This window comes from Sorex fumeus, unplaced genomic scaffold (assembly GCF_029834395.1).
Source record: "Sorex fumeus unplaced genomic scaffold, SorFum_2.1 ptg000021l, whole genome shotgun sequence".
NCBI classification, from domain to species: Eukaryota; Metazoa; Chordata; class Mammalia; order Eulipotyphla; family Soricidae; genus Sorex; species Sorex fumeus.
The window spans coordinates 10,584,993-10,598,235 of NW_026606078.1; the positions used below are offsets into that span (position 1 = coordinate 10,584,993).

The following is a 13,243-nucleotide window of genomic DNA, read 5'->3' on the forward strand; positions in this document are numbered from 1 at the left end:
CTTACCTCCCCAGCTGGGGCACAGGAAGTCAAAGGCAGCTCTGCGTGCCACCGTTCATAGCACTGTAGCACTGTCCTCCCGTTGTTCATCGATTTGCTCGAGTGGGCACCAGTAACGTAGCACAACAAATTGTGAGACTTGTCATTACTGTTTTTGGCATATCAAATTCATCACGGAGAGCTTGCCGGGCTTTCCGAGAGGGGCAGAGGAATCAAACCCGGGTTCACCACGTGCAAGGCAAATGCCCTACCCGCTGAGCTATCGCTCCAACCCACCGTTCATAAACCTGACTTATTAGTAAAGGAAATAGCAGTTGGGAATAGACCCCACAAGCCTCTGCGGGAACCTTCTGAAAGACGACAGACCTAAGAGTAAGCAGGAGGGGCTGAGCCAGGAAGTACTGAGACCATGTGACAAAATCCAGACAGCAAGAGGCAAGGTTCTGGGGGGCAGCAACACCTCCAGACTGAGGTTCGCAAGAGCTCCCAGAGGAACCAGGCAGACCTGGGGCTGGTCCAGCGGGGGTCACTGACGTCCAGAGCTGGGAGCACCAGCTGAGCCCATCCCCCGGGGCCTTGTCCTCCCTGCTCCACCCCGTGAAGCTGTCCCAGCAATTGGCAGCTGCAGTCCACAGCAGCTCTATGTGGGGAAAGGCATGACTGGGAACTAGTGTCCCCAGTTCCACGACAAAAGGGAGTGAGCGGCGTGGCAGCACCTGCATTTACAGAGCAGCAGTTCTGGCACTGGGTGTCACACCCATTACCATTTTGCAGATGAGAAAACTAAGTCCCTAGAGGTAAAAAATCCATGATGTAGTCCACATTGGTACCAAGAGTAGACCTTACCCTTCTGAACAGGCACAGCTGCTCTGCTGTGTCTCCGGGAGAGCCTTCCTGGAGAGTGAGGATTGAGGGGCCATAGTCCCTGCACAACTAGCTAGAGGCTATCTCACCTCTGGTCTCCTGGGCTGCTGGCCTTCCCAGAAATGTTATTCCAGGGGCTCGGCCAGGCCCGGCACCTTTGTTGTTGGCCTTGAGACTCAGCCCAGCAGGCTGGAAGTTCCTTCAAGGACAGATAATCATATCCACAACCTGGGCAGGTAACACCTACTCACTGCCTAGAAGGAAGTCCATTCACTGAAGCTGGCTGTATCTGAATTTGAGCTGGACCATTTGGTGGCGGTGGGGGGGGGGGGGGGCGGGGGGAGGTGAGGGCGGGGGAAGGTAGAGATCAGGGGGTTTTGGGCTCTGGGGGTCACATCCGGTGTTGCTCAGGGGTTATTCCTGGCTCTGCACTCAGAAACTACTCTGGGCATTGTTCAGGGAACAAAATGGGATGCCAGAAATTGAACCCAGGATAGCCACATGCAAGATAAATGCCCTACCTGCCCCTGGTACAATTTTTTCTTGGGGGGGGGCATACCTGGCAATGTTCAGGGGGTTCTCCTGGTTCTTCACTCAGGAATCACTCCTGGTGGGGCTGGGTTCTTGGTAGAACTAATCACAATTACTGTACTGTTACTCCAGATCCTGGAGTTTTGCTTTTGAAAAATCCAGCCCCAACTGCCCCAGTGTCTGAAATACTTGGTTTTTTTTTCCCACTCCCCTGCTGTTGCTGCTATTGTTGTCGTGAGTACCAGGGTGAAGCGGTCACACATTCAGCTGCACACCAGAGATCATACACACACTTTGTGGCAGCTCCAGGGATCTCTCTGGCGGGCATCAGGAGTAAAGCTGCGGGTTGGCATTGCTGTCAAGTACTAGAGAGTGTGTTCCTGGGAGAAGTAGTCAAAAGTGCTACTCCATGACCCGTGAGGGAGGTGAAGGCGAGGAGGGTTTCTTGCTGGAAGAGGCTATGCTTGGCAGGAACCTGGGTCTTTCTCTGGGGCGACATGTAACTAACTCTCTTGCAGCTGGATCTGGGTTGGTTAGAGGGCTCACATTCCTTACTCTGGGCTTGGGAGACGTTTTGTGTCAAGATGACGTTTTGTGTCAAGTTGCAGCAGGACGAGAGGATGAGGCACAAGCCCTGGGGAAGGTGACTGACCCCAAGGCTTCCCCTGGCTCCATTAGTCCTGGTCATGGTGCCCATGCTGCCTTACCACCTAGGAGGCCCTGGTTGTCAGTGCAAACCCACACCACCAGGTGGGAAGTCACAAGAGAATTGGGTGGCAGGGTCCAACCCCACTTAGGCTAGGGAGGATTTGGGGAGAAGAAGAATGGGGCCTTGGCTGGTACCCAGGCAATGCACATCCATATCATGGGTAATGAGATGCCAGGGAGGTCCTGAAGGACAGACTGGGGGAAGGGTTGGGCCTTTATCCTGAAGTGTGTGTGCGCGTGGGGTGGATAGGGGAGGGAGGGGGGTTGGTAGCCAGATATGTGCTGCAGTGATATGAGCAAGGGGTGCTAGGGAAAGACAAAGTCAGGGCTCCCTGGGCCACTCAAGGTCAGCAGAGCCTGAGGCCCCGGGGCTGCATAAGGAGCCAGTGCCCAGAGATCTCATTCCTCTGTTCTTACACTCAGACCCACTTCACAGTTTCCAGAGGTTCTGCCCCATGTGGCCCCCTCCTTTTCTTTCTTCCTTTTTTTATGAAGGGGTTTTGGTGGGGCCACACCTGGCAGTGCTCAGGGCTTGCTCCTAACTCTGCACTCAGGGATCACTACTGGCGGTGCTCAGGAAACCATATGGGGTGCCAGGGATCCAACCCAGGTTGGCCACATGCAAGGCAAATGCCTTGCCTGCTGTACTGTCACTCCAGCCCCTTTCACTATGGCTCATAGGTTAAGGTATCAGGATAGTCTTCTCCCACCCGGCAGTGCCATGGCTGTGTCTGTGGCATCATGAACCAAGGAGCTTGACCCAACCTGCCTGCCACTTCTGGGGTTGTGTTCTGTCAGAGGGGCCACATGCATGATTACAGCAGCTCCTTGGGGTGACAGTGCCCTGGTGGCCATGAGTACCCAGTGGCCTTAGGGAGTGACAGTGGCGTCAAGCCAGCCTACGGGTACTACACAGCTGTGAAGCAGAGAATAAGTTATCAGTGCCTCCCGTGGTCCTGAGCCCTGCCCCATGTAGCCCCTTCCCTCCTTCCCTTCTTTCCTCCATCTCCTTCTCCTTCTCCTTCACTTCCTCCCTTCCTCCTTCCTCTCTTCATTCCTGTTCTTTCTTTCTTGCCTCACCTGGCAGTGGGCAGCGTTTACTCCTGGCTCTGTGCTTGGGGATCACTCCTGGAAGTGATGGGGGCAGGGAACCATATAGGCTGCAGGAATCAAACCCAGGTCAACCTTGCATCCATTTCTTGTAGGAATAATGCCATCCCCAGGGGCTCTACTCTTTACCCCAACTTCTGCTTCGAACAAATAATGGATAAAGGCCACCAACCCAGTTCCATTCATTCCTTAAGAAAATACTAGCCAAGCCTAACCAGTACCAGCTCTTCTGCCGGGTTCCTGAGCCCATGTGGTGCCAGCTCTCATGCCGGGTTCCCAAACCCCAGATAAGAGTCCTGGAACTGTGGGGCCAGAGGCCAGGTGGGAGGCTTTCCGCAGGGCTGAGAGAGGATGGCCTGGACGGACACCTGCAGGTGGGTCAGTGACTGGACTCGACCCTGGGCAGGCTGAGGTTCAAGAACAGGTGGGCAAGTATGGAGTAGGGAGGCCGTGCAGAGAGGTTGGGGCATGGTCAGTGTCCAATAGCGGGTCCTGGTGGGAGCCCAGCTTGGTCTCAGGGTGAAAGCCAGGGTGGCCGCTTGCCTGCCCAGCCACTCTAGGTGGATTCTGGAGCACGGAAGAGGCTATTCCTGAACAGCCCGAAATGCACTAAGCGTGCTGGCCAGCGTTCACTGGAACAGTGCTGGGTGCTGCTCTATAGCCAGTGGCTGGGAGATTATTTTAAAGTCATTTGTTTTTCTTTTATTTAGACACTGATTTACATTGCTGCTTATAATAGTGGTTTCAGGCAAACAATGTTCCCCACTCCAATCCTACCACCCTGGGTCTTCGTCCCTCCCCCAGGGACCCCAGGGTTCCTCCTGCCTCCCTCCCCCAAACTTGGCAGGTACCTTTTTTGTTTGTTTGTTTTGAGCGCCCTCACGGCTGTGCTCAGGGCTTGTTCCTGGCTCTGTGCTTAGGGATTCAATCCTGTAGGTGCCCTGGGGACTATGTGGGGTGCCCCCCGGGAGATCAAACCTGGGTGGACCAGGTGCAAAGCAAGTTCCCTACCCCCCTGTGTTAGCTCCCTGGCCCCTCGACAGATACATTTTAAAAGTTTAATTATTGTACTTTGGGTCCCATAATTTTGTGTTGGATCTGGAGGTTTAGGTCTAAAAGGTACCACACCTGTCCATCACAGAGTGGCCCAAGGCTCTGACCCTTGCCCCTCTGTCGCATCCGGACCTCTGTTTCTTGCTTCTGCTCCATTTCTCACTTTCCTTGGCATTTCTGTTTCTAGAGCCCGGAGGGAACCCCATGATGTTCCCGAATCTGAGACAAGTGATCTCACTCTACTGGGGAGCAGTAATTAGCTCTAATGGATTCCTGGGCACCACACTGTAAGGAGCTAGCATTTCTTGGAGGAATAATGCCATCCCCAGAGGCTCTACTTCTTACTCCAAATTTTGCTTCTGACAACGGATAAGGCTGACTGGCACAGATCCATTAATTCCTTGAGAAAATACTAGCTGAGCCTGACCAGCCCCAGTACTCTGCAGAGCCCCACATAGGAACTGTGGGGACAGCGGCCAGGTGGGGGCTTCTCACCTCTTTTGCCACCTTACGCCCCTAGGCGTGCTGTTCTATATACCGCAGGCTAGTGAGAATGTCAGTATTTATCCTTCTTCTTCTCACTTTGCTCAAGATCTTCCAGGTCCACCCATGTTGTGGCAAACTGTATGGACGGGAGAATTTTTGCTTCCTACGTCCCAAGTGCATCAGGATTTTTGTGACACTGGTGTTGCAGTAAGCCTCCGAACCCCCTGGACCGCGCGGCTGCTTGTCCTCTCTCTTCCTCTCTCTTCTCCTCCTGACTTCAGCCTCCTCCATCCCTGAGCCACTCAGAGCCCCTCTGTCTGTGCAATCTCTCAGCTGACCCGTAGTATCTGCGGATTCTGAGTCTCGCCGTCCTTACTGAGAAATCCCAGCATCTCAGGCACTTGCCTCAGGCAGCGGCCAGGCATTAACTCACACACATTTACCAGGGCCGTTACTATGATGCAGCCTCTTCTGGGACAGACTCAGCCTCCCTCACCAGCTCTTATTTATAGCCAGTCTTGCTCTGTGAGTGTTTGGGATTTTGATTCCCCAGTTTCCTCGCCCTTCCTTGGGGCCAACCGCAGGTACCACACCATTGACACCCAGGTGCCTTGAAGATGCTGAGTGTCAGTGACTAACCACAAGACCTCAATTTCCTTGGATGCCCCCCACCCCCGCCCAGGCCCTGATAGCTCCTTGCAGTTTGTGGTACCCAGGAGTCCATTAGCACTAATGACTGTAGGATGTGAGTCTGAGATCACTCATCTCAGATTTGAGAACGTCCTAGTGTTCCCTCCAGGCACTCCCATGTAAGGGAATTCTGCCATCTATTTCCCTCTGCCAGAAGACCCCGGATAAAGACATCCCCAGGCTTGAGACCCACCTCCCTACTCAGGGCTTCTGTTATTTCTGAGCCCCTAGAGAAGAGGTTCGTTTTGATCCCCACAGTGTACCAGGGAGTAATGGCTGGTGTCTTGTTACTGGCGTTCAACTCCAAGTCCGTCCTGACCCCATTCCAGCACTGACCCTAAATCAGACAATATAGAAGAGGGGGATAAAATAAGTGTGACATTCTCCCTGCACCTTCATGCTGAAGTGACCTCCCTTTAGCCTAATAGTGTTCATCCTGGAGGAAGAGCAAGTCTGAACTTCTGGCCATGGGACAGAAGAACCTCTGGAGAGAACCTCTCTTTCCTCTCCAGACCTCAGTTTCATCATCTGTAAAGTGGGAATAGGCAGCTACCAGGATGAAAGGTGGTTTCTGTGTCCACATCGTCAGAGGCAGCTGCTGTTTACCCTGTGTTACCACCAACAGTTTCCCTGTCATTGGTGATATAATTTGATGAAAATAATTCCTAAATTGGGGTAGGAAAGGACTTTGCATTTGGGAGCCCTGGGTTCAATCTCCAACTCCATATAATCCATATAATCCTCTAAGCACCACCAGGACGGGCAAAAGAAAAAAAAAGATCTTAAACCAAAATCTAAACTTTGTGCATTTGACTTGTTTTATCCTAAAATAAGGTGTGGCTTTCTCCAGCTCCTTTTAGAAGTCAGAATTGCTGGAGCTGGAGAGATAGCACAGCGGATAGGGTGCTTGCCTTTCATGTGGCTGACTCAGGTTCTATCCCCAATACCGCATATGGTCCCCCGAGCACCACCAAGAGTAATTCCTGAGCACAGAGCCTGAAATAGCCCCCTGAACATGACGAGCTGTGGCCCCAAAAGCAACAACAAAAAGAAGTTAGAATTGTTCTATTTGGAAACTGGGGGGATTGAGAGTCAGACACATTGTGTCCCTTCAAAGCCCACAGTCTCTCCAACACATTCAGGGTCCTTATAAAGAAGCCCAAGGTGGGTGGGGTGCCATGCATGTGCCCAGGTCCCCCTTTCTCCTAGGCCCACATGTGTGTTCTCCACCCCGGGAGACAAGGTCACGGCAACCTCTCTTTAGACTTTGTATAAGCTCAGCCACCGGGCGGGGCAGAGGGATGTGAGCCTTCTTGGCTCTTGCTGGCACTTTGGACTTGGACTTGCTGGTTACCCCTTCACAGAATCCACAGCCTGACGATACAGGGCCAAGTGGCAGGATCAAGGTCTGGAGGACCGGCTGGAGAGGGCTGCGCGTACTCAGGTTGAGGACCATGTGCACCACAGCACCTGACACAGGAGGGTTGGACCTACACATCCAAGCTCGTAGCACCCTGCGGGATGTCAGGCTGGAGGCACCCTGGTCCACAGGAGTGTGGGATGCCGTACCACACCCTGAGGCCTCTTGTTGAGGTCACTGATTATAGGTGCCAGAGGAGGGGCCAGAAGAATAGACTTCCAGAGCTGTGAAGGAGTAGAGTAGGTCACCGGCCACATCCGGGACTCCAGCGGCTGTGGACAGCCCATCAAGACAGATTTGGTTTAACAGGACTTCCCCGGGAAAGATGTTTTTATTTGGTTTGTGCTGTACTGGGACCCTGGCCAGAGAGAGCACAAAGGGCTGAGTGCATGAGGAGGCCTAGGTTCCATCCCCAGCCCAGCATGACCCTAGCATGTTCCACTAAACACAGCCAGAGATAGCCCCTAAGGAAAAGTAGAAAGGAGGGTCGTGAGGTCAGAGCAGTAATACAGCAGGTTGCGTGTTTGCCTTGTATGTGGCCAGCCTGGGGTCAGTTCCTTGCCCCCATAGGGTCCTCTGAGTCCACCAAGAGTGATCCCTGAGCACAGAGCCAGGAGTGTGCCTCCCGCGGAGAAAAGAGGGTCCTTCCAGCAGGGGTGCGGATCTTTCCTTACTGCATGCCCTTTTCATACCAGCATTTTCTTCCCCGCAGAGCCGAATGGCAGAGAGCCTGCGCCTTTTTGACTCGATCTGCAACAACAACTGGTTCATCAACACCTCACTCATCCTCTTCCTGAACAAGAAGGACCTGCTGGCGGAGAAGATCCGGCGCATCCCGCTCACCGTCTGCTTCCCCGAGTACAAGGGCCAGAACACCTACGAGGAGGCCGCTGTCTACATCCAGCGGCAGTTTGAGGACCTGAACCGCAACAAGGAGACCAAGGAGATCTACTCGCACTTCACCTGCGCCACCGACACCAGTAACATCCAGTTCGTCTTTGACGCGGTGACAGACGTCATCATACAGAACAATCTCAAATACATCGGCCTTTGCTGAAAGAGCAAAGCTCACCAATCCAGTTGCCTGTGGTGAAACCCACGTGATTATCACACCCCACTTGTGGCAGGGAGACACAGCCCAGGGGCAGAAAAGAGGGGGCCTGAAGAAAGCCTCCCCTCCCCTGCTCTGCCACCTCCTTGACCCCATGTTTCTGCAAACAAATATATATGGATAGGTTGCTAGATAGGTACGCACGCACACGCGTGCACATGCGCGCACACACACCCATACACACACGCGCGCGCACACACACATACACACACACACACACACACACACACGACAGCAAAGTTCCCCAAAGCGTTGAGGTGTCTTGAAGACTTGAGGTTCAGTCATCAAGTTCACTACTAGCCCTTCTTTATCATTCACTTTGCCTTCCTGACTCGGCCCCACGCTGCCAGGTGTTTCCTGGAGGACAGATGGAAGGGCAGCTGCGCCCAGGCCTGGGTCCCCAGGAGAAGGCCTGTGGTGCCCGACTCCAGACAGGACGCCTTGCCAGTGGCCACGAGGAAGGAGCAGGCTCTGTGACCCTGCGCTCCTGGCCCCGCCCCCCTCGGCCTCCTCTGAACCGTGTCCACTCTGGAACCTGGAACCTGGGTGCGTGGCCAGGGGACAGGACTAACCCGACCTCTCGCCACTTGCAGCTCTTTTGAAACAGTTTCGGAATATGCAGCAAGAATCTACGTGATAACACGAGTGGCACGGTTTGTTTCCAACGAGGCCAGCTGGACTCCAGCTTTCTTCTACTAGTCTGATGTTTTATAAATCCAAACCTGGTTTTTCTTCTCCGCCATCCATTTTTTTTGGCCAAACCTTGTGGTGTTTTGCAGAAAACCAGAAATAACAGAAAATTTCCAATGCAGTGGAGTATTCCTTTTTTAAAATGCAGATTTTTTCCAGACATATTTTTTTTCAGGTAGTCTTTTTTCGTGTCTGGCTTGCTGAGTGTCAGAGTTGTTACCTGGACGAGTGTGTCCCTCTTGCTCGTCAGGCAGTGTTGTACATATGCCCGTGCTGCGTCCTCTTGTTACTGGTGCCGGTTTCTGCTTCGTTTTTCTTTCGGAAAATAAATGTGATGTGTTGGAGGAAGGTCCTTCGCCACGGAGCAAATGAACAATAGCTAGGACATCTCGGTATTTAAGAAATAAGTTAACTGTGACTTTGCAAGTGGAGGAAAGGGAAGCGCGAGAGGGGCCCAGTGTCTGAGACCCGAGTGTGGCTAAGACTCCTGTGAAGGCTCAGCCGGCGTTGTAGCCTGAGGGAGGCCCTGCTGGGACTGCAGCCCTGGGGCACCCAGCCTGGAAGGACGTTGGCAGAGGGCCCCGTGTCAGTCTGAATTCACTGGCTGCCGAGAGGGCAGGCCCTGCCAGAGCCCTTGCCAAGTTCCCCTCTCGACCTTTGTTGGGTCCCCGTGGGTCCCAGCCCAAAGTGCAGAGTCACAGCCAAAGGACCTGAAGACATGTGGAGAGGGAAAGAGGAGCTGTGTGGTCGGATGAAAGTCAAAGATTGTCTCCTTTAAGAAAATAAAAACCCTGAATGAGCCGAGCCTTGTCCCAGCGTGCTGTGTGTGCGCCGTGTGTGTGTGTGCGTGCCGTGTGTGTGTGCGCGCGTGCAAGCGCGCACGTGGCTGGTGCATACCTTCCCTACTCAGGTGTCTTTCTCTTTTCCCAACTCCACACCATTAGGTCAAATCATTTTAAAATTAACATCGAGAATAAACAGTCTCAGGGATGAAGCCATAGCATGGCAGGTAGGGCACTTGCCTTGCATGGGACCAACCCAGGATCAAGCCCCAGAACCCCATATGGTCCCCTGAGCACCGTCAGGAGTGATCCCTGAGTGCAAAACCAGGAGTCAGCCCTTAGCAGGTGTGACCCAAAATAAAACAACAACAGCAACAGAAGTTTGTTTCTGCTCGCACCAGGTAGGCGCCTTAGAAATGATCTCATTGTTTTCACTACAGCAGGTTTTCGGCTGTTTCAATTTTGAGGGAAGAAGACCAAGATTAAGGTCAGCGGGCTGTGGGTCTGTCCTTCCTAGGAAGAGCAGAGCTCCTGCAGTCCAGGGCCTCACCCAGCATTGCTTCTGGTCCCTCTGCCCCTAGACAGAGACGGGAGAACACAGGGCCACAAAGCCACCCTTGATCCAAGAGTCACAAGAGAGCCTGAGCAGGGGAAACAGGCAGCCTCACCCGGGAACCCCTGGGAGGGTAATTTCACACCTTCTTATGTCACGAAAGAGGAAAAAAAAACCAATGGGGGTTTGTATCAGAAGAAATAACATGTAATTTCAAGTCCTTGAAACTTATACTGCACTTCTAATGTCAACTGTGAAAAGAGCAGTAATTTCACCTCCAGCATCTTTAACCCAAAAATACACAGCTAGAGGGAAATAGGCGTGTGCCTTCTGTCCTGATGAGCTCCAGGATAAGGATGCTTTCCTGCAGCTTTTCCTCCCTGCTCACAGAGCCAATCAGCCGTGCCAGGAGCTCCACCCTGCAGACAGTCTTGGGTTTGTGAGCTCCCCCTCAGGAGCTGCTGCCTGCTACTCCCTGAGCCTTCCTCAACGTCTGGCATCCTGGGCAGACTGGTTGGAAGCCCCCATCCTCCCACACTTCCCTGTTTAGAACACCAGGGCCAGGACCAGGGAAAGAGGATGTCTGTGCCCGCTGACCCGCCCTGCATACACTGCCCCAACAGTGCCTAGCACGGGGAATGCACATGCTGAGCTATAGGTGCAGGGGAAATCTGCCAGTGGCCACATCCGCCAGAAAGAGATGAGCATCGGGCTGGAGCAATAGTACAGCGGGTAGGACGTTTGCCTTGCATGCAGCCGACCCGGGTTCGATTCCCAGCATCCCATATGGTCCCCCGAGCACTGCCAGGAGTAATTCCTGAGTGCAGAGCCAGGAGTAACCCCTGAGCATCACTGGGTGTGACCCAAATATCCGAAAGAAAGAAAGAAAGAAAGAAAGAAAGAAAGAAAGAAAGAAAGAAAGAAAGAAAGAAGAAAAGAAAGAGATGAGCATCTGAGACCCATAGCGAAGACTGGGAGAAACTAGTGGCTGGGGAAGATGGTTCTATGGGAAGCCTCTGTGCAGCTGTGCACCAGGAGCTGGGCCACTACTGTCCTCTAAAAGCAACTGACCACAGCCCAGAGTCTATCAGGACAGCGCAGGCTCCCTCTCCCAGGACACAGTCAAGTCATGGGATATGGGTGTCCTACACACTGGAGTCTTGTGACCAAAGAAGGAGCAGCAGGACAATGTCCAGATAACCAGCCCTTCTCTGTGACCATTTACTGCATGCCAGGCCCGAGGCTGAGTCTGGTCTTACTCCTCTAAATCCACTACCAACACCGTCCACCATCCTGCAAAGCCGAGATGCTGATTCCCTTTCATAGTTAAGAAAGCAAAGAACCTGGGGCTGAAGTGATAGCACAGTGGGTAGGGCATTTCCCTGCATGCTGCTGACATGGGTTTGATTCCCAGCATCCTATATGGTCCCCTGAGTACCACCAGGAGAAATTCCTGAGTCAAAGCCAGGAGTAACCCCTGTGCATTGCCAGGTGTAACCCCCACCCCACCCCCGCCAAAAAAAAAGCTAAGATCCCTAGAGAGGATGGCTTTCTGGTGCCACACACACGGAAGGAATGGCCCGACCATGCCTGGCTTCCCAGGGGCTGTGCACTGTCCATACTCCCTGAAGTCTATGAGAGAGGCAGGCCATCTAGAACCAAGGTGTGTGGATCCAGCTGGGATGGGCTGCCCTCTGCACCATGACAAAGAAGTCACACCAGTCCTGGACAGCAGCTGCGGGGCTTCCCTTACCCAGAGACAAGCAAGGCGCAGCATGTCAGCACTGAAGTAGGCCCTGAGCCACATGCCAGCTGTCTCTGTGTGGCAGCAGCCCCAAGGACTTCACTCCTCTGGTAACTCCACATGTAAGGGACTGTCCCCAAACTGCCTGGGAATATTATGGAACAGACAAGGCTTACCAGCTTACAAGGCTGCTGCCTGAGAGGAGCATGACAGTAACCATTGACTAGGCGGAACTGGAGCAAAGAGGTCAAGGTTAAGGTCCCAAGAGATAGTACAGTGGATCGGGGGCTGCCTTGCACGTGGCCAACCCGGCTTCAATCCCCTGTACCCTCGGTGGTCCCCCGAGCTCCCCAGGAGTGATCCTGAGCACTGCCAGGTGTGGTAAAAAGCAGAGGTCAAGGTTGATGAGAATGAGAGCAGCAGAGATGTGGCAGGCTGGGGGCAAACGAGCAGTGTCGCCATCTATGGGTAGCATCCCCTGCTGAGTTCAGAGAGGGGGCATTGACACCAAAGACGGTCAGACTGGGGCTGTTCCCCAGCACCAGGTGTCCTCTGTCCTAAAAAGCAGGCAGAGAAGAAAGGTTCACTGATCTCAGCAGCCAGACCCACCAACACCCTCTGCGGGGGAAGAACCTGGAGGGAAGTGAGCGGGGGGCAAGGGCAGATGCTTTGGGCTTCTTTGCTAGACAGCACTCCGCGGGGACAAGGGGTGCAGTTGTGGACTTAGCTCAGACTTCCTGCTATGGAATGGGGAAGCTCTCCAACAATGACTCCTCCTTGGCATCCACTGCACATGAAGCTTCAGCTCCTGGACAGTCACCCCTAGTCACTCTGTCCCAGATGACTTAACTACAGATTCGGCACCTGCATCTCCAAAACGCCCAACATCAGGACTCCATGCACACCTCTCTCCGCTGGACCTGACCCCTGAGCCCAGTCCTGAGGTCCAGGCACCGGTCTCCAGAGGAGGATCTGCCTGCATCCTTCTTGCCTCCTCTCCCCTCCCTGTAAAGCAGGACCCAACACCAGTAGAGCTGGGGACAGGGATAAGGGTACAGGCCAGACTCGCGGATGCACCCACTCATGGCCTGAGGACAATGACAGGGGACCCAACGAGGTTGTAGCCAGTGGAGGTGGTATACGGGGACCCTTGAAAGAGCAGCTGGAAGCATTCAGCTGTATTCCCAAATCTCATTACAGAAGAATCGTCAATATCAGCGTTAGTTTGCTTCTATGTAATGCCAGGCCACAAAAATGAGAACGTTTTTTCAAAGGGTTAGAAGACAAGAGGAGGGAGATCCTGCACAGTTGGTCGCTTGGGCCCAACTCGGGGATCCTGTGCTGGCAGTTTGTGCTTGACATTTGCCCCTGGGAGGAGGGAAGGGGGGGCGGGGGATATCGGAGCCTTTTCTGCATCAGTACTTTGGCTCCCCCTACTGGAGGGTCAGGGGAACGCAGTAAACCTGACAAGGCTAGGCACAAGGAAGACCTTTAAGGTCCCC

General features: G+C 53.5%; 2 protein-coding genes across 2 annotated transcripts in view; one reads left to right on the plus strand and one right to left on the minus strand.

Annotated features, from left to right (window-relative positions):
- Positions 1-9,466, plus strand: part of GNAZ (G protein subunit alpha z) — a 44,291-nt gene extending 34,825 nt beyond the window's left edge. Inside the window, exon 3 of the mRNA XM_056113596.1 lies at positions 7,574-9,466. Coding sequence (XP_055969571.1) covers positions 7,574-7,918 — 345 coding nt within the window. The 3' untranslated portion in view covers positions 7,919-9,466. The remainder of the gene's footprint in view (positions 1-7,573) is intronic.
- The window catches only part of RSPH14 (radial spoke head 14 homolog), a 74,504-nt gene that overhangs the window by 46,921 nt on the left and 14,340 nt on the right, over positions 1-13,243 (minus strand). The gene's annotated exons all lie outside the window — the stretch shown is intronic.